Here is a 19516-nt window from a genome sequence, read left to right as displayed (position 1 = left end):
AAGGCCAGGGCTTCTCAAATTTTCTTACTGTGTTTGTGGAGGGGCTGCTCCCCAATAATCATGTATTTTATTATTTATTTATTGCACAAATATTACATACTGCTTGATTGTAGAATAAACCTCTTAAGCATCTTGCAAAATTAAGGCAAATGACTGCAGGCAGCTTTGTTTACCTCTCTCCTGTCCTGTTCCTCTTTGTCAGGCCAGCCAAAGGGATGAAGTGTGACTGGGCACAAGATAAATCTCAGAAAAATAAAAGCCTATGGGGAGAGGGGATTTACTAAAGCAATATAAGTTGGAATCTGGCCTATGTGTGCTTTCTTCTGACTTATTTCTTCTAAAACATTATCTTCAGCTGCTGTCTCATCAAGACCAGAGTGTGCAAAAAGTAGCTCTTGACTGTATCATGACTTACAAGCATCCACACTTACTGCCATACCGGTAAGAAGTTCTATGGGTGGGATTCAGTGGGTATTGCTCTGCTGATGGAAGACATTAGCCCCTCCCTCTTAGCTGCCCAAATTCTGCTCCAGGGGTTCCTCAATCCTCTGGAGCTGGTGGGGAGACAGCGTGATGCAAGAAGGGCAGGGGAGGAGTTGCTGGGAATTCTTTCCATCCCTGTTGCGTTAATGGATGCCTTCAGTTGGTGGAGGAACTCTCGCTAGATCAGTGTTTCCCAACCTTGGGCCTCCAGCTGTTTTGGGACTACAACTCCCATGGAGGCCCAAGGTTGGGAAACACTGCGCTAGATTGCATCCTCAGTTTGATTTGGCTGTTTGTTTTGCTTCAGCCATCATATAGGAAGAATATATCATGGCCAGAGCAAATGGTGCGTTCTCTTCACCAAGCATAAACATAATTTGTTTCTAGGATCTGTGCCTTTGTTTTCTAAGATCTTGCGTAGAGAATCTTCTTCTTAATCTTGCATTATCTACTTACAGAGAGAACTTGGAACGGCTGCTGGAAGACAAGAGCTTTAAGGAAGAAATAGTTCATTTCAGCATTTCTGAAGAAAACACCACAGTAAAGGCACTGCACCGGCCAGAGCTTGTTCCTGTTCTAATGAGGTTAAGGCGCTTCTGTATATTAACTTAGAAATCAAGTCTGTATAGGTTCCTTATGGGTCTTTACAAATGAAATATGACAATGTATGGGCCTACTTCAACAGGAAGATGGTTGGATTTTTTGACCTGCTTCTCAGGTTTCACTGTGAATTCCAAATACTCTATGGGTTACTTAAGCCACTTTTTTTGTGTGTGTGGAAAACTGTCTTCTGTAAGTTAAGTGAGTCCTTATTCATTGGAGTTCTTCCAAATGGTTAAGAAACTTTCCAATCAAGTCACTGGGAAATTGCGTCAGTTGGGAGCCAAAGTAGTGTCCTGAACTAGGGCTAGGGAGGTCTGGATTCAAATACCAAGTCTGTCATGAAGTTCATTGGGTAGCCTTGGGCCAGTCATCACTAGCTGGTTTCACTTACCTAACAGGGTTGCTGGGAGGGTAGGACAGGCAAAAATCAAAACGAAATGGCGGGAGCGTGTGGGTTATGATAGCTCTCATTTTGCAGCCAAAATTATGATTGCAATTCTGGCAACTTGGAAGCATTCTCAAAGTCTGTGTAATAGTTCTTTTCTATGTAAGAAAAGAAAAGGTCAACAGGTCCAATGGACCAAGTCTTCTGTATGCAGGCTGGTAACCTGTGAAAATAATAATAACTTTATTTTTGGTATTGGAAGGATTCTGTATGGACGGATGAGAAATAAAACTGGAAGCAAAACACAGGGGAAGTCAGCCGCTGGGACACGCATGGCTATTGTTTTGAGATTCCTTGCTGGCTCACTGCCTGAAGAGATTAGGATGTTCCTGGATCTACTATTTGAGCCTGTGAAGCACTTTGGCAATGGTATGGCTTGTACATGAGAAACCTTTTATCTAATGGCGAACGTGGCCAGTAAGAGCCCAACAGGATTGAAGCTAGGAAGGGCCCAATAGTAAAGGAGTACGCTAGGTGACGATACACTGTAATATTTTGTTGCTTCTTCGTAGCTTATAGCCTGAACTGTAAAATACGGTCTTTTGTTGCATGTCTAACATGCTTCAGTGTTAAAACCATGTATCTGGACATCATGCGTGATAATGAAGCAGCTTTGAGAGTTGGATTGAGAGTTTTAAGGAGAATGGATTGCTGATTTTGATTGGAAAATTAGGGGGAAAATTGGGAGATGATTCCTCGGGCAGCTGATTTATTTGCAATATTTGTTTTGGGTGGTTCTTGAGAATATTTTAATCTGGTTCAAATCTTTGCAATGGGATGAGTTCACTTTGCTCCGTCTCAGGTTCTGCCAGCCTAGGAGTTCAAAAGCACACTAGTGCAAGTAGATAAATAGGTACTGCTGCGGTGAGAAGGTAAACGGCGTTTCCGTGCGCTCTGGTTTTCATCACAGTGTTCCATTGCACCAGAAGCAGTTTAGTCAAGCTGTCTGTGGACAAACACCAGCTCCCTCGGCCTGAAAGTGAGATGAGCGCTGCAACCCTATAGTCACCTTTGACTGGACTTAACTGTCCAGGGGTCCTTTACCTTTACTTTTTACATATAGAGTCTGCATTACATTGAACTGTGATCTCTTTTGTCTTAAGTGTGTTTTTTAGCCACTGAACATTCCTTGTGACCCTGTTTTTACATTTAGTAATAGGGGGAACATTAGTTCTTCATCTTGTTTGTGAAAACCAAAAATCTCTTAAAGTGCAATACTCTAAATGCTTACTTGAGTGTAAGCAGCACTATGTTTAGTGGGATTTAGCTCCCAAGGGCAAAAATCATCCATTAAGGGGTCATTCTAATTTTTGCCCTCTAAACCATATGTTGCTTCTCCTGCTTTTCCCTAGAATTTGGTTCTTAAAATTGGGTATAGCATTGCAACAGAAGCCTAGGCATTATTGATTTGCTAATTTCTGTATCTTTAGGAGTGGGATAGTCCATCTTGAAATGCACCTACCAAAACTGAACAGTACCTTCAATCTCTGTAGCGTTATTACCAAGATGATACTACTGTTTCCACCTCCCACCCACCCCATTTCTCCTTTTTGCTTTTGGTAGGAGATTGCCTCTCTGCAGTGCTCCAAGCACGGGAAGAACTCGATTTATCTCGAGTCTTGCCTCTGGGTCGGCAGCATAGCCTTTTCAACAGCCTGGAAGTAGTTCTGAAAAACATGGGGCATCTGATCAGCCAGTACCTGCCCGAGATTTTGCAGATTTTACTTTGCATGATGACAACAGTATCCCACATTCTTCAGGAACGGGAAAAGGTGAGAAATTTGCTCCTGTGTATGCGTTCTGTTCTGTTTCTGATGAGAAGCCCATGGGGCATGATAGAGCAAGGCACGTTGCTCATTTCAGGACCAAGGAGAGTTCCTCATGAACAATTTTCTCTGACCACGCTTAGTCTTTTATGCTTTGACGTCCACTGGCATTAATGCAGATTTTAACCAATTAATTGTATGCCTTAAAATTCTATCAGTTGTTATTAATTCTTTACATAAATACTAGTTATGAGTAATAAATAATCTGCATGTAAAGCTAATTTAAATTCCACTTGCTCGTAAACGAAACCATAAATCGCCCTATTCTGTTCCAGTTGCCCATACCGGTGGTTCCAAATATAAATCAAATATTCATGAGAGAGAGGGCAATCCTGTATTTTACCTCCCTCCAAACTAAAAGAATATGAAAGGATTTCATTTGTCCTTAAATGCAATTGAGGAGAGAGGTATAAAATTCCAGTTCTCCTTCACTGCTCCTGCTGCTGCCCTGTTGTGTACAAAACAAGCCGGAGTTTGGCTTGTGTCATTTGAAGCTGGGCTTGTGGTTTGTAACCAAGGTTTATTTTGGGTTTAATACGTGTGGCTTGTTTGGAGAGAAACATACCATGAGCCTGGGTTTGGCCAGTGCAACAAGCCAAACTCTGGTTTATTTCAGCCACAGCATGATGGCAGCAGGAGTGGGAAAGGATTACCATGGAAATTTTTGAGTAATGTGCACCTGCATGTTGCTTTTTCACATCAGACTATAGTTTGGCTTAATGTGACTTGCAAGTCCGCCATTGCCTCTTACTGTAGCCAGGAAGTTCAAAAAGAGCAACACCCAGAAAAGTCACAGTGCAAGATCTGATGTACAATATTGCACTCCATGGACATGCAGACTTTCAGACTGAGCTCAAAGCAATCATTTTGACAGCAGTGTTGCTGAAGTTCATGGTAATTAGTTTTGCACATGAAGTTATTCACTAACTCTTGAGACGAAAAGCTGTAATTCAGTAACTCCAGGCTTCACAAATATTTTTTTCAGCGTTGCCATTTGTTAAACTTAATTTAACACTTCATTATCTAGTGAGGAAATAAATGCCAATTAAGAGCCTCATTTATATTCTACTGGGTCTTTTTCAAAACACATTAGTCATTTATTGCCTACTAATACTACTGTCTATGTTAAATGTTAACTTTGTATAGTTATAAATGGAGGTGTGGGGTTACTATTTCCTACAGTTCTCATTTGGGGTAGATTTTTTTTTCTTGTGGACACAGGGTTGGCTAACAAATTGCTACTTGAGGTTAAGATGCTTCCTTGCCATGCAGATCTCACATAGAGAAACTAGCCAGGCTGGCTGTTGAATCTTACATTCGTACTCATGGTGGTCTCCACTTTCAGCACCTGCTGCCTGAGGCAGCTATCTCACACCGCCTAGCTTTTGGGCTGGCCCTAGGTGGGCTTGTCATCTCCAGCATGCTTGCTTTTCGCTCTCGTGCTATGCAAACAGATCTCAATATCTTTATTTGCTGTGCAATATATCTATGGACTTTAAAAATGTATTGGGTTTTTTTTTTTTTTTGGCTATTATTTCTTTTGTGCTCTTACGTTATAAACCATTCTGTGATCTTTGGATTAAAGTTCTTTATATAAATTTACATTAATACTCCAGAGACATGCAGCATTAGTGTAACTCGGACAGAGGCAATGCAGACATATGGGTACTGCTTGCAGTTCAGAGGACACATTCGGTAACTAGTCTTTTAAATCTTAGGTGGTAAAGAATAGCTGCCCTTTAAATGTTTTGCTTAAGAAGAAGAAGAAAAAAGACCCTCACAGCATTGTTATGATTTGTTTTGCAGATTCAACTCAAATTAATTAACCCACTGAAAAATTTGAGGCGGCTTGGACTTAAACTTATAGCAGACTTTTTCTCTGACTTCAAAACGTACAACTTTAGTGTGGAAGAGATTGATGCAGTTTTTCATGCGGTGGTTTGGCCCCAGGTAAGGGCAGCGTGAAGGTGGAGAGTTTCTTGCTTTCCATTACTTAGGCACATGTCTCAAGTGTCCTCTAGCATCTTCCAAACTGCACAAATGACTTGTTTTGGAGTGAAAGTGGTATTTGGGTCAAAGCACAGAGGGCATGCTAGGAACAAAATATCTAATTTTATTAGAGTGGCTGGGAAAACCCAGCCAGGTGGGCAGGGTATAAATTATTATTGTTATTGTTATTGTTATTAATAAACAGTGTATCCGCTCAAGCTACAGTCCAGAAGTATGTAAATTTAATCCAAATACAATGTAAACTGGGTTTGTCCTTTCATAAGCAGCACGAGTTTTATTGAATCTAAAGGCTTTTGTCTATATCATCTCCACAAAACTTGAATGTGACGTCATGTTTATAGTTGACAAATGTAAAGTTTCAATTTTGTTGGGTGAGATATACATGTTCCTAAGTCAATGCCACATCTTTGTTGAGAGAAACTGTGTCACTGAGTGGCACCCGCCACTCGTCTCTCTCTCTCTGTTACCATACTGTGGCAGTGTGCATGCCACAACAGCTAGACCTACTGCCTGAGGTCCAAGGGAGAGTGGGAACAGATCTGCCATGCATGACAGGAGCCCTCTCATGCCACAACATTCTTAAGGTCGTGGAAGCTGTCACCCATCTACACTGCAGTAACTCTTTGGTCAAGCCTCACAAAGATAATGAAACATAAAGCAAATATTGGATACTTCTTTTTAGATAAAACTAGGAAGAAGTCTCCTGTGAGCATGTGCTGGCTCACCTCTAAGTATGTAACAGGAAAAAATGATGGTTCCTTCAGACTATAACCTTTCTTCACTAGTCTACCTGTCTCAGGTACTTGGAGATGGTCCCTTTAATGCTAGACTGCCTTAGCTGTGGTGGGTGTAGAGAAGCCATAACGGCAACATTCATGGCTCCACTCATCATTAGCAGTTTTGTTCTTGATGTTAGTGGAGGCAGAAATACCTGGCTTAGCTCTTAGTGTTGTGGTGAAAGGAAGATAAATGCAAACAGTAAATTGTTACTTCAGAAGCAAATTGTGAGTATACTAATGCTTCTTCTTTTGCAAACATCTCTACCAAGACAGCCTCAATATTTTGCCCAGATTTTATTTTCTCCTGTTTTGTTCCCTCAGATCCTCAGGTTGGCCTCTGAGAGCCAATATTCTCCTACTCTCTTACTCAAAATCATTCACATATGGAGCAGAAGCCCCAGGTAAATTACTTTCTTCTTAATGAAACAATGGATCGTGGTATAACTTTACTATACTGCTACTCAGGTGTGTGTGTATATATGTATCTATGTGTATATATATATATATATAAGTCAGCTGCACTTTTAATCTAAAGTTTATGTTGGTTGTTTATAGGGACCATATACACAGGTACAGTGATAAGCACACATCTTGTTTATTTAACACAATTTATATACTGGTAAATTGATGACGGTATCCTCTTGACATCTTCATTTTCAAGTTAGCATTAGGGCTGACTTGGAATGGGGCAAGGGGCATGTTCTCTGCAAATGTTTCAGGCCCTGAAATATTCACCTCCACCTGTTGTCCTCCTCCTCTTCCCTTTGACAATTTTTGAGACTCTGAACAGTGAAGAAGAAGAAAAAGGCTGGGAGTTGTAGGAACGTAAGAGAAACATAACAAGGACAATTCTGGAGTTTCACCTGCTTTGGTTCCTACTGTGACCTTATGGAACATTCCTTCAAACTTGTGAAAGGGGCATCTCTACTCCCCACTCCCCAGCTTTTGAACATGAGGAGAGTCTGCTGGATCCTTTTTCTGGATCACTGACTTAGGCCTTACCTGTTGGGAGCTTCATTCTAATGTTGTAACTAGTCATTTTGCTAGAGTTAGATATTGCTACATCAGTATTTTCCTGCCTGTTTGTTGCCTTTCCCTCAGGTATTTCCCTTTGCTGGCCAAGCAAATGCCAGGACATCCAGAATATGATGTGTTATCCAATGTGTTTGCTCTGCTTTCGGCCAAAAGCTTGTGTGAGGCAACGGCTGGTGTTGTGATGGACGTGGCTGACAGTCTTCTAAACACTCCTGACTTGGAGCCCGATGACGATATTTGCAGCTTGACAGTGACAGACTGTGTCTTCCAAGAAGTTGATGAAACGACAGAAGGTACGGGTGGTTAGGCGCCCGAATCTATTGCAAGTGAATATTTTCGAAACTGCTTGTTCCATTTTGCTTGTGTGCTAGAAATAGAAACTAATTTGTGAAAGAAAATATTCTCAGCACCTACTAGACGGCACATTGTAGTTATGTTCTGTAGACTTCTTATAGTTTCATTTTTACTGGTTTTTATTGCCTCCCTTAGAAGTACATGTATTAAAGGGTGAGATGGAAATTCATTTGTAAAAACTCATAATAAATAAATGGGTTGTTGGTGGGGCAGAGTGACTTTCATTGAGAGCTGCATTACCAACTTCTCTCATGGTTTGTCTCGTGTTTTTCCTCCCAATGTTCCCAGTATTGTTTCACACAGATTCTCACTGGGTATGTTTTCTGCCCTACCCTCAAAACTAGGTATCACTTGTAATTGATTTCAGTTTGTAGTTTTGGCCTATAACAGTCAACAGTTGAAGAGCCCTCTTATACTAGTAATTTGATCTCCAGATTTAGCTTTCACTTCATCCTTAGAGCAGAAGGTGCAATGGCACCCAATGGCCATTGTACAGGTCAGTCTAGACTAAATGCTGGTTTTTGTGACTTCCAGCGCAGTATTCCGTTCATAGGCCTGTCTGTCAGAAAAGGAGTGGAGCAATTCTGTAGCTCACACCCAAAAGGTTCCTTTCCTCTGTTTCTTTCTTAAAGCATTTCTATCCCACCTTTCAGTAATAAAATCACCAAAGTAACTTAACATCACTTAAAGCACTCAGATAGAATAATAAAAGAGTAGTAAAAGAGCAGGGCATAGGGACAGCTGAAAACAGCACTAAAACCATAGAAAAGCATGGGGACATGAAAACTGTATTCACATACAAAAACCATCAGGCAACCACATAAGGGAAGGGAGCTTTACAGCTGAGGTGTTGCAGCCACAGAGCTGGGTTTCCAATGAACAGGAGTTCTGATGGAAAGGGTATATTGTCCCAGAGAAACAGAACCAACAGAAACTCCTAGAACTTGAGATAAAAGATGGGCCTTTATTAAAAGTGTTACATTGTGGTAAAGGACAGTGCACAGGTGTTTGTTTGGTTTTTTTCCCCAGACACCTGTTTATATCCTGGCTTGAAGGATCTCTGTCAGTTTTCAGCTTGCTTGAGATAACAGATCCACTTCAAGAGCAATGACCAGCAAATATTATTGACTAGTGTGTTTTTGAGCAGCAAACATATACATTTCATGTTGGCTAAATAATTTAAATTAAAGCATCGTTCAGTACAGTGGTGCCTCGCAAGACGAAATTAATCCGTTCCGTGAGGCTCTTCGTATAGCGGTTTTTTCGTCTTGCGAAGCAAGCCCATTGACAGCTTAGCGGATTAGCGCTATTAGCGGTTTAGCGGCTTTTAGCGGATCAGCTGATAAGCGGCTTATCAGTGGATCAGCTGATAAGCGGCTTAGGGCTTAGGAAAAGGGGGGGGGAGGGAAAAAACCCCGCAGGAACTCGCAAGACATTTTCGTCTTGCGAAGCAAGCCCATAGGGAAATTCATTTTGCGAAGCGCCTCCAAAACGGAAAACCCTTTCGTCTAGTGGGTTTTCCGTCTTGCGAGGCGTTCGTCTTGCGGGGCACCACTGTAACTGGATAGCAAGTTCCCTTGTCTCCTAATTAATCCCTTTAGTAGCAACTTCTACTACATTCAGCGGTTTCCCAGGAAATGTGCTAGTTTCCAAACCAATATTTTCCCACGTTTAGCCATAATGATAGTATTTCTGGGAGCCGTATAGTAATATCTGTTAACAAGCTGCATTTTTAGTTGTCAGACATTTTATTATGGCATATAGGTTATTGTTGGCTGATATAAACTCCTATTTCATCAGGTTAGCCAAGTCAGGAGGCCTTTTCATATAAAATATAATATGAAGATATGGCCAGCTTGCCCGTCTCTTTGATGTCGTTCCATCATCATGTGCAAGCTTGTGGAAATTGCTTCCACTCAGGGACACACAAACACACCACTTGGTGCCACATCCCATCAGCAGGATCCCTCTATCCTTGGGAGAAGCTCCTGGGTGGGCTGCTGGGGGGAAGGGCAGGGAGGAAAGAGGACTTCCACCAGCCCACTTTAGTGCACTAGAATCTCTGGATTCAACTCATTGCATTTTTATTATTATTTCTGTTACCTTCTTTGGGTAGTATATGCAGAAAAGGATATAAATTGAAATAACCCCAGAACAATTGTTATACTATTTGTGAGGAATTGGATGATATTCTTTAGTTTTTCTGCAGAGACTTAATGTCTCTGAATGGTAAATAAATTCACTGTCTCCCTTGCAGATGCTCCCACCACGGGTGTGAAGCTGATTCTCCCCCATGTGCCTGCAATCCTTCAGTATCTCAGCAAAACTATGTTCAGTGTGGACAAGATGAAGAAGAAGAAGTACAGAGCACAAGTCAGCAAAGAACTAAACATCCTTTCAAAGTAAATAGTTCCTTGGTATTGCTAAGAGTACTGATTTATATAGGGTCCCTTAAATATTTACTATATATGTATATATATAGAGAGAGGGAGAGGAGTAAATTTATATACAGTGGTACCTCCGGTTGCGAACGGGATCTGTTCCAGAGGTGCGGCCGCATCCCGAGGAATTTGCAACCACAGGACCGCTTCTGCGCATGTGTGCGGTGTGGTTTAGTGCTTCTGTGCATGCGCGTGGTGCGTCAAGCACTTCTGTACATGCATGCATGGCGAAACCTGGAAAAATACTTCCAGTTTTGCCGCATTCGCACCCCAAAGTTTACGTATCCAGAGGGATATGTAAGCGGAGGTACGAATGTACTCGCCACTCACAAAACCACAAGGAGGTGCACAAAGTAAAATACCATAAAGCAGTATAAAAATAATCGTTAAAAATGACAGGTTTCTTTTAAAATAGGAAATTAAACAGCTGAATAGACTTGTGAGCAAAAAATGTTTTCAAGAGAACCACCTGCAAGAGGCTGTCGGGAAGCTTGAGCTTCAGGGTGAGGCAGGGGCAGGGCTTTTTGTTGGGAGTTCACTCTGGAAGCTATTGTATGCATTTCAGGCATGGGAGGCTCTGAATCTAAGTTTCTTGGCTCCATATAACTCATATGCAGCTTCCTCCCTGCATGTCACCATAGCATATGCCTTAGAAGGGATCAGACTGTTCTGACTGGATGTCTAGCCCAGTATTGTCCACTTTGATTGGCAGCACCTTGGACAGGAATCTTCTGATCCATTCTGTGCTGGGGATCACAAACTCTTAATACATATATGTGTAGTTTACCTATACACTGACAGGTATACAGTATATACCTGTTGTTCGACTTGCAGTTGTCCAAATTCATTTGTGTGAAGTCACGTGTGGACCAGAATTTTATTAATGCATTCATGTGCCCTTTTGTAAAGCAGAACATCAGCAGCAGTTTACATTAACAGATGATTACATTATAGGCAATTGAATCGTGATGTTGTGGTTATATCGGTGCAAGGCTAACCTCTTGCTTCTGTTGAATATAGAATTAGCAAGTTTATAAAGGACAAGAGTCAGAGCTCCATCCTGATTGGTCTTCTTCTCCCTTTCCTCCACCAGAGTAACATGGTGCAGGTAGGCTTTGTTATTTATGCCTGTGGAAAGTCACATTTTCTTTCAAGTTTGGCTGTTTTCTGGTGAACTTCTAAACTATTTTGCAGGTCATCATGATCTGCTGCTAACTTGTTTGGGTCACTGTTATTCAATGTGCTCTGTTGTGCCTTTGGGATTCCCTCCCATATATATATATATAAGCAACTATAATGGAGTGGTTCAGATTTCAGTTAACCTATGTTCTCGGTGCAAACCACTTCTTCCCATGTTAGGATGCCAGGCTAATCCTGGGATGAGGAAGCTGTGGGACTCCTGATGTCGTTGGTCTCCAACTCCCATCAGCCCCAGCAAGCATGACCAGTGGTCAGGGATGATGGGAATTGTAGTATAGCAACATCTGGAGGGCTACAGGCTAGCCATCGCCGTTGTAAAAGATAGTTGAGTATAAAATGAACAAACCAGGGTGAGCCTTGGGCTTGCACAGTTCCCTTTCCTTCTGTGTAGCTAGGAGGAGTTTAAAAGCTTCACTTTTGCTTAATCGTTATTTGTGTGTGTGTGTGGGGGGGGGGTTCATCTAAACCAACAAACTGTAGTTAACAGTTTGATTGAAACAAGCCAAGTTGCAGTCATGGTCATGGTACATGCATTGATTAAGCAAAAGCAGCAAAATGAGCTTCTGAACTGCTCCTCTTGCTTATGGGGCAGGAAGAGAGGGGAGGGGGAGCATGCAAGGACAAGGCTTGGTGTGTCTTGTTCAGGCTTACTGATAATTGTGCTATGCTATAGATTAGTCTATTTACAGAGCAGGGTTCTTTTTTCTAGTATTTTGCACAGTGGAAATAGGTAAGTTGTTTCTTGATTAATATACTTTTAACTAAATCTCTCTTGACAACTCTGAACTGGATTGCATTATGTTATTTTTCAGTGTAAGTGAGGAATTGTGTCATGATTTATCTGGTTTTTTTCCAGGATACTGAGATTGACATCCTGGAAACAGTACAAAATCTACTGAAGCATTGTTTGAAACCAGCAAGTTTCCTCAAACCACTGGCAAAATTGTTTTCTGTTGTTCAGAACAAATTGTCTCGTCAGACGCTCTGCATGGTTTTTGAGGTACTGAATACAGTAGTAGCACATTTATAGCATTTTTGTTAGTGATTGCTCAACACTATTTTGGTTGTGATGTGAACTTGATCCATAATGATTTCTCTGAGCAGCCATTTCAAGCTGTGACCCTGCCATGCTCTTGGGGATGTCATTGGGACCATTAGTCTTCCCAGTCCCAAATCCCTCTGCAGTCCCTTGAGAGGCTATCTAATCCCTTTCCCCTGACTGCTTCCTTTTTTCTTAGTGGTTGGACAATGGACTTTCAAAATGGCCTCCTCAGCCTCCAGGAACTGTGGGAAATGTAGTGGATGGTGATGAGTTCTAAAACTCAAAATATTATGAGTAGATAATGGAAGACCTGGTTAGTTTCTGGTCAAATAAGTACAAAGTGTGGTATGCTGGAATGAAAGAATGGAGCATCTGAATTTTGAATACTGTGGCCACTTCTGGTTGTCCTATTTTTTTAAAAGTAAAATGTAGAACTGGAGAATGTTCAGAGAAAAGCGCTATTAATGTGACAGTAGATGATACATGTGTGAAATAATTCTAGGTTTGTTAAGTTTACCTTTTTATTATTTTTCCATTTTTTATAGACTTTATCAGATTTGGACAGCAATCTAAAATACATTACCAATACAGTTAAGGTATGTAATGTTTCACCTGATTTACTTCTATGAAATTTTCTGTCATCATTTTGATTTTTATATCTTTATTAAACCTCTTGCCCTTTGTAGCTGAATGCTTTTGATCCACGTCATCTTGATGATATCAATTTCGATATCCGCTTGTCAGCATTTCAAGACATCACTTCTCATATCAAGGCGATGAAAACAGTGGATGTCGACTACCTTATTCCAGTAATGCATAACTGTTTCTATACAATACAGGTGAGCCTATGCCCACGTGGAAAAGATCTGTCCTTTATGGTAGAGCTCCTGGAAATGTATTCTCTATTTTTTTAAAAAATATTTTGATCATTTGGGGAACTGAAAAATACACTTATCTGCATATCTTTCCCCTTACACCATCAATGAGATTAGAAATTCCTGCTTTATTATTTAGTAAAAAACATTTAGAATATTCCTTTTGAACCCAAAAGGCACCTCCGCGGAAGTTATGCATGTTTGCAAAACAGCCATAAGCTATTTTAGGTGAGCATTATAATTACCTTTTGGATGCTATATGAGGAAATACCTGCAGCAGCATGTATCTCAAGAGAGCTAAGAGAGTTAAGGAAGAACCAAAAATAATCCTACGTCTAAGATGGTGGCAGCTTTCAGAATCTCTGCTTGTTCCATTGCCTCTGCCTGATGCTCATTGATTCTCCCCACCTTCCTAGTATCTCCCCTCAGTGCCACAAATTGGCTTTTTCTGAGGGTCCCCAGGGGCTTAGGAAAATACATTTTTGACAGTATTAGGGGACGGCTTAGGAAATCCCTGTTTGTGTGGACTTTGGGTGTGTTTTAAAAGATAGTAAGCATATGGGTTATCATTGCCGGCTCTAAAATGACTATGTGATTGATTCATAGTGAACTTCGTAACAATTTTATGGTACTTTCTACATATGGCTTGCAGATATTTAAAGCTTCCAGGTCTATTGCTCCCATTACAACTGCTCTGAGCTGTTATAGGGGAGCTGGTTTATGTTTTATCGATGATTATATTCACGCGCATTTCTGAGTCTTTTTTAATCTACGGTTTCAGGATCATCTCTTGTAATCTCAGCTGCCATAATCTTTTTCTTTCTTTAGTTAGGAGAGATGTCTCTAAGTGACAGTGCCATCCTCTGTCTGAATGCTATTATCAATCTGTTTGCTGAAATCAGTCATGCAGAAGATGAATACAAGGAAATCATTCAGCACACTCTTCTAGAAGCTTTGAGAAAAGGGCTGAAGAACAAGACTGAGGTAAAAAGCTGGTTATTATTTTTAATTATATACTGTTTAATGCCAAAATAGGCTTCTTGGTGATTTATAGAATATAAAACCCAGTTATATAACACGATTGAAATATTCCATACTTCCATTTCCCATGAAACAACCCCATTAAGACGCAGCAATTAAAACAAGAAACTCTGGAGATCAAGAGATCAAGGGAATGCCTGTGTGGACAGGTGCATCTTCAACACATGTTGGGATGCCTCTCATATTTCAGCAGAGATTGCGTTCCATTGGTGAAAAAGCCCACCTCCGCATCACCACAAGCCGATAATCATCAAGCCGACTGTTGTCTGACTGCTGTTATATTTCAGGAGGAAACGTTACTGTGAAAGAGAATTGTACAAGTGATGCCCTATTCTAGTATTTTGAAATGAGACAGGGCCATGGGCAGGCTTCTCATTGAACAAAGCACCCAATGTGGCTAATGATAAGATGCAAATACAGTGGTACCTCAGGTTACATACGCTTCAGGTTACAGACTCCGCTAACCCAGAAATAGTGCTTCAGGTTAAGAACTTTGCTTCAGGATGAGAACAGAAATCGTGCAGTGGCGGTGCGGCAACAGCAGGAGGCCCCATTAGCTAAAGTGATGCTTCAGGTTAAGAACAGTTTCAGGTTAAGAACAGACCTCCGGAACGAATTAAGTACTTAACCTGAGGTACCACTGTATTTTAAAAAGCATAAACAAAATGCTTCTGTATTGTTCCTATTACCTTACCTGCCTTCCTTGCTCAGTGTGTTTACTCCAGCCCAACATGTTGACAAGTCCAAAATATGGCAAATAAGCTAAATTCTAGGGGAAGGGTTGATACAATGGTGTGGAGAGGATGTGGGGCCACGTGAGATGTCTTGCCATGTGCTACCACCACACTTCCCTGACATGTTCATTCAAATAACAGCAGGAGTAGTTCAGGTACCAATGTAAATATGTAGAGCCCCTGATCTAAACAAAAATCTATTTAGGAATGTTTAATATGTGTGGATGTTAGTTTGGTCCCAAAGGGAGAAAGTTTCAAAAGCATAATTCTGGTTTTTGTGTGTGTTCTTGCATGGTTGTCCTTGCTCAGTGTGTTTCTAAAAAAGAAATAATCAAATGGCTGCATTAAAAAAACATCAAGCCACACATTTTCACATTTTCCTTGGTATTTTGTTACTTGCTGCTTTCAGAGCATTCAGCAGGATTACACATCATTGCTCTCCAGCTTGATTCGAGCATTTTCAAACCACCCAGAGTTTCAGGACTTGGTCCAGCTGACGGACGTTCATGATCCAGAGATGGACTTCTTTGAAAATATGAAGCATATTCAGGTATAATGCAATCCTGTTCTTGCCACTGGGCAATAGTTGTATGATAGTGAAAAGATGGTAGATACTTCATCTTCTTCTGTGAATGTAAATCTTTGCAAGTGCTGCCTTGTTTTTCATTCGCAAATCATTCATCGTCGTGAGAACAATAGCTCTCTGCATGTGTGTTTTGATTTAACGGCTATAATGTCATTTACACTATTGTAGCACATGCTAAGCTTTGCTGTTAATGTCACATTTAAAAGGCAGCAGCTAGAATTGTATGCATTTAATCAGAATGTGTTTTCTCTTATTCAGTGTCTCAGTTTGAGAAATAGACAGAAGTGTGTTGTAGTAAGATGCTCACCCAAAAAGGTGTCTTTTCTCCCCCTCCTGGCTGTTAAGAGCTGGTGAAACTTTTGATAGATTATGACACCCAAACCTCCTAGGTCTACTGAATTAAATATGGGCCCTCACTCAGTGAAAACTTTTGTATCTCTCTTAGATCCACAGAAGGGCACGCGCCTTGAAGAAATTGGCTAAGCAACTAGCTGAAGGCAAAATCACACTCTGTTCCAAATCTCTTCAGAATTACATTATGCCTTACGCAACTACTACTATCTTTGATGAGAAAATGCTTAAGGTAAACTTTTAGCATACAATGGTGGGAACTACTTTTATTTCATAGCCCTTAGTGGCATATTTCTGTAAGTGCAACAGGGTGATTTCCCTTTTCATGAGGAGAAAGTAAAGAGTGTTGGGATTTGGGTTGAGATTTTTAAAAAATGAAGTACCTCCCCTGCACAGTACTTATTTGAAATGTTTGTTAAGGCTCTTATTTCGAGCTGCTCTTTTAAAGAAGGAACAGTGCATATCAATTTCTGGGAACTAAACTTTGCAGAATTCTTCTTTGTCTGATATCTTCATAATTTAGTTATTTATACATGCACATGTATTTATTTATTTATTTATTTATTTATACATATCCTGCAGTTCCTCCAAATAGTTCAGTGAGGGAGGCCTACATATTTCTCTGTACCCCTTCTCCTGATTTGGAAGAATTGCATTCATACAGCAACCCTGTGAAGTAGCTTAGGCTGAAAAGAATGTGACTTCCTCAAGGGCACCTGGTGAGCTTTATGGCTGAGTGAGGACCCGAACCAAAAGCTCTCTACTTTTGGTCAAACGCTACCAGGGACAGATAATTGGTACCTCAAGATGTTGCTGTACTACAACTTCCATCAACCTGACCATTGGTCATGCTGGCTAGGGCTGATGGGAGTTGAAGTCTCAACATTTGAAGGACACCACAATGGCTATCACTGCTCTAACCACTACACTACACCACACACCTCACAACTTCTGAATTTAATAATGAGGGGGAAAGCTTCAGATAAGTCTCTGAATATTGCCAAGCATGTTGCTTCTTTTGGGTATTTTGATGTGAAAATGTTGGGATAGGTTTTCTTCTTGGTTCAACAATGCCACTTTAGCCATGATTTTAAGGGAGTGTTGGGGATGTGGAAGGAAGCTTCTTCTAGCCTGCATGGGTTTCGTTAGTCTAGGCAAAGCTTTTGTGCTGCTTGAAATTGGGAAGACCCTAAGGATTGTTTTCTATTCCTCAGTATGAAAATATGGTAACTGCTTCGGTTGAAATGGTAGGAGCTGTTTGCAGACATCTTTCTTGGTCAGCGTACCTCTATCACTTGAAACATTTCATACACGTCTTGCAGACTGGACAGATCAATCAAAAACTGGGCGTCAGGTACTGTAAATGTTGGTTTTAAGGTTTATCCTGTAATCTTGTGTGCACTTACCAAACAGCATAGTGGGACTTGCTTCTGAGCAACCTTGCAGGGGTTTGCAATGCCAGTCACTACATACTGATAACATTAATAAGGAAACTGACACACAAGGATAGTATCTCTGTGGACTGTTGTAGAGCTGTTGTTTTATCCGAGCTGATGACTATGTTAATGGGAGCATTGAGCCTCTGTCTGCGTGAAAAGAGAGCTTTATGTTCCAAGCGCTTTTAATTCACTTTGGCCAGATATCAAAGAACTACTTTAGGAATGCTCTTGTCCAAAGTGATTTTTGCTTGCGTTCTTTGAACGCTAGATTCCACTCCTCCCCCAGTGCTATACTGCACTTTGCTTTTTGAGTTTACCCTCTGTTTTAAAGATTTACCATGCAGCCTAGGGAGCAACTGTTCAAGAAACTCAAGCCCAGTGCCCCCATTCACTTGAGCAGTTCTTTTAGTCCAGTCCTTTTACAAATAGAAGAGTTTTTTTTTGGATTTTAGCATCATTTATTTCTCTCCCTGCCCCTTAATCTCTTTGACAGTGTGCTAGTTATGGTGCTGGAGGCTTTTCATTTTGACTACGAAACTCTTGAAAAGCAGCTTGAGATGATTCAAAAGGAAGGTAAGGTTCTGATTCCTGCATCAGGTAGAGTAGGCTCCAGCTCCTGTAAGGTTATGCTTCTCACAATAAATGTTGGTAGGCTTTAAAGTGCTGTGACTTTTTGCTACAACCTGTTAACACTGCACCTTCTTTAGCATCTAATGCATTGTAACCCTGATCGCTGCTCACCTGGACGGCTGTGTTCTACCACCAGCGCTGGAGGCCATAATGCTTCTGAAGGCCAGTTGCTGGAGACTGTGGGAAGAAAGAGTGCTGCTGTGCTCAAGGTCCTGCTTGCACACTTCTTATAGGCATCTGGTCGGCCACAGTGTGAACAGGCTGCTGGACCAGATGGGCCACTGGCCTGATTCAGCGGGCTGTTCTTCAGTTCTGATATAATAATAAATAAACTTGCATGACCTTTACTCTTTGAATGCAAAACACAGGGCCTCTTGTTTCATTATGCATTTTAGAATCTCTGCTTTCTATTTAAAAAAGTTAGTTATTGGGTTTCTAGTTCAGAATATCTACGTAAGGCCGCAGTCCTAAACCTATGTGGAGTTATAAATAAAGCAGGGCCAGGCCTGCTAATAAGGAATCCTTCTCTGAGTGTGAATCATATTCATTAGGCACAGAATTCTGGTTAACAGTTGGGGAGAGTGGGAATGGAGTGGGGAATCCTGGAAAAAGGGTGTGGCTTGCTAAAATCTTAAACAGGAGCGCTCTAGATTACAGGTCCCACTTTGTCCGTCTTGTTCCAATAAAGGACTTGATTGGCAAGCATCAAAGCCTTTTCCCCTCTTGATTATGCCTAGCAGATGCAGAAGCCATGGACACTGAACTGGAAGTGGAGAATGAAACAATGGAAGTGGAGCTTAGTGATGGAGATGGAGAAGAAGACAAAGAAACCACCAAGGACCTTTCTAAAGATGCCAGTGAACAAACAGAGCCTGTTTCATCTTTGTCTGCTCCAGCCACTATTGAAGAAGACCAAAAACCCCAGATCGCTCTGAAACCAATTTCCTTCCTGCCTAGGGATAAGGAAGAGTTGAAATGCTTGATAAATCATATTCAGGAAACAGTACATGGAAACATCTTGCCCAAATTGCACAGATGTCTTATTGCAAAGGTGCATTTCTGAGTCTTCAGGGTTTATTTTTAAATAGTCTTTAGTACATCTTGATTCTGGGAGCTAAACTAGATGAATTGTCATTCAGTAAAATAGCAAGTGGCTCTTGAATTGTGTGAATGGTCCCCATGTGGGGGACCAGTCCAGATTAGGACTGGGGTGGGCAGCATTAACATTTTGTCCCCTCTACCTCCTATTTGCATTAAAAGAAAAGCTCCCATTTATGCCAGTTGTGGTCCTTGGTACCAAAGAGATACTCTGAATACCCCTTTAAGTATGCCAAATGAACCTCACTTTCTCCTCATAACAACCTTGTGAGGTAGGTTAGACAGAGTGTCGGCTCCAGTGTTGTATTCTCTCCGGGCCTAGATGTAAGATCACTGTCTTTAACACCTGGCAGTTGAAAATGCTATTGAGTAACTTTGGAGATGCCGGGACGTGGGTGGCGCTGTGGGTTAAACCACTGAGCCTAGGACTTGCCGATCAGAAGGTCGGCGTTTCGAATCCCCGCGACGGGGTGAGCTCCCCTTGCTCGGTCCCTGCTTCTGCCAACCAAGCAGTTCGAAAGCACCTCCGGGTGCAAGTAGATAA

General features: G+C 41.2%; 1 protein-coding gene across 2 annotated transcripts in view; it reads left to right on the top strand.

Moving 5' to 3' along the window:
- Nucleotides 1–19516, top strand: part of UTP20 (UTP20 small subunit processome component) — a 59015-nt gene that overhangs the window by 24572 nt on the left and 14927 nt on the right. Inside the window, exons 24-41 of one of the 2 annotated variants that reach the window (XM_079991870.1) lie at nucleotides 356–441; nucleotides 942–1067; nucleotides 1734–1900; nucleotides 3095–3303; nucleotides 5164–5307; nucleotides 6468–6547; nucleotides 7248–7474; nucleotides 9793–9937; nucleotides 10997–11084; nucleotides 12033–12176; nucleotides 12764–12814; nucleotides 12905–13057; nucleotides 13922–14077; nucleotides 15278–15418; nucleotides 15900–16037; nucleotides 17020–17159; nucleotides 17738–17817; nucleotides 18615–18925. In XM_079991870.1, the coding sequence (XP_079847996.1) occupies nucleotides 356–441; nucleotides 942–1067; nucleotides 1734–1900; nucleotides 3095–3303; nucleotides 5164–5307; nucleotides 6468–6547; nucleotides 7248–7474; nucleotides 9793–9937; nucleotides 10997–11084; nucleotides 12033–12176; nucleotides 12764–12814; nucleotides 12905–13057; nucleotides 13922–14077; nucleotides 15278–15418; nucleotides 15900–16037; nucleotides 17020–17159; nucleotides 17738–17817; nucleotides 18615–18925 (2586 nt within the window). Of the gene's footprint in view, nucleotides 1–355; nucleotides 442–941; nucleotides 1068–1733; nucleotides 1901–3094; nucleotides 3304–5163; nucleotides 5308–6467; nucleotides 6548–7247; nucleotides 7475–9792; nucleotides 9938–10996; nucleotides 11085–12032; nucleotides 12177–12763; nucleotides 12815–12904; nucleotides 13058–13921; nucleotides 14078–15277; nucleotides 15419–15899; nucleotides 16038–17019; nucleotides 17160–17737; nucleotides 17818–18611; nucleotides 18926–19516 lie in introns of both variants that reach the window. The other variant, XM_079991869.1, reaches the window with a different exon arrangement.

The sequence above is a fragment of the Podarcis cretensis genome (genome assembly GCF_951804945.1).
Source record: "Podarcis cretensis genome assembly, chromosome: 10".
NCBI lineage: Eukaryota > Metazoa > Chordata > Lepidosauria > Squamata > Lacertidae > Podarcis > Podarcis cretensis.
Note: the sequence above shows the minus strand (reverse complement) of the source record. Positions and strands in the feature narration are given on the sequence as shown.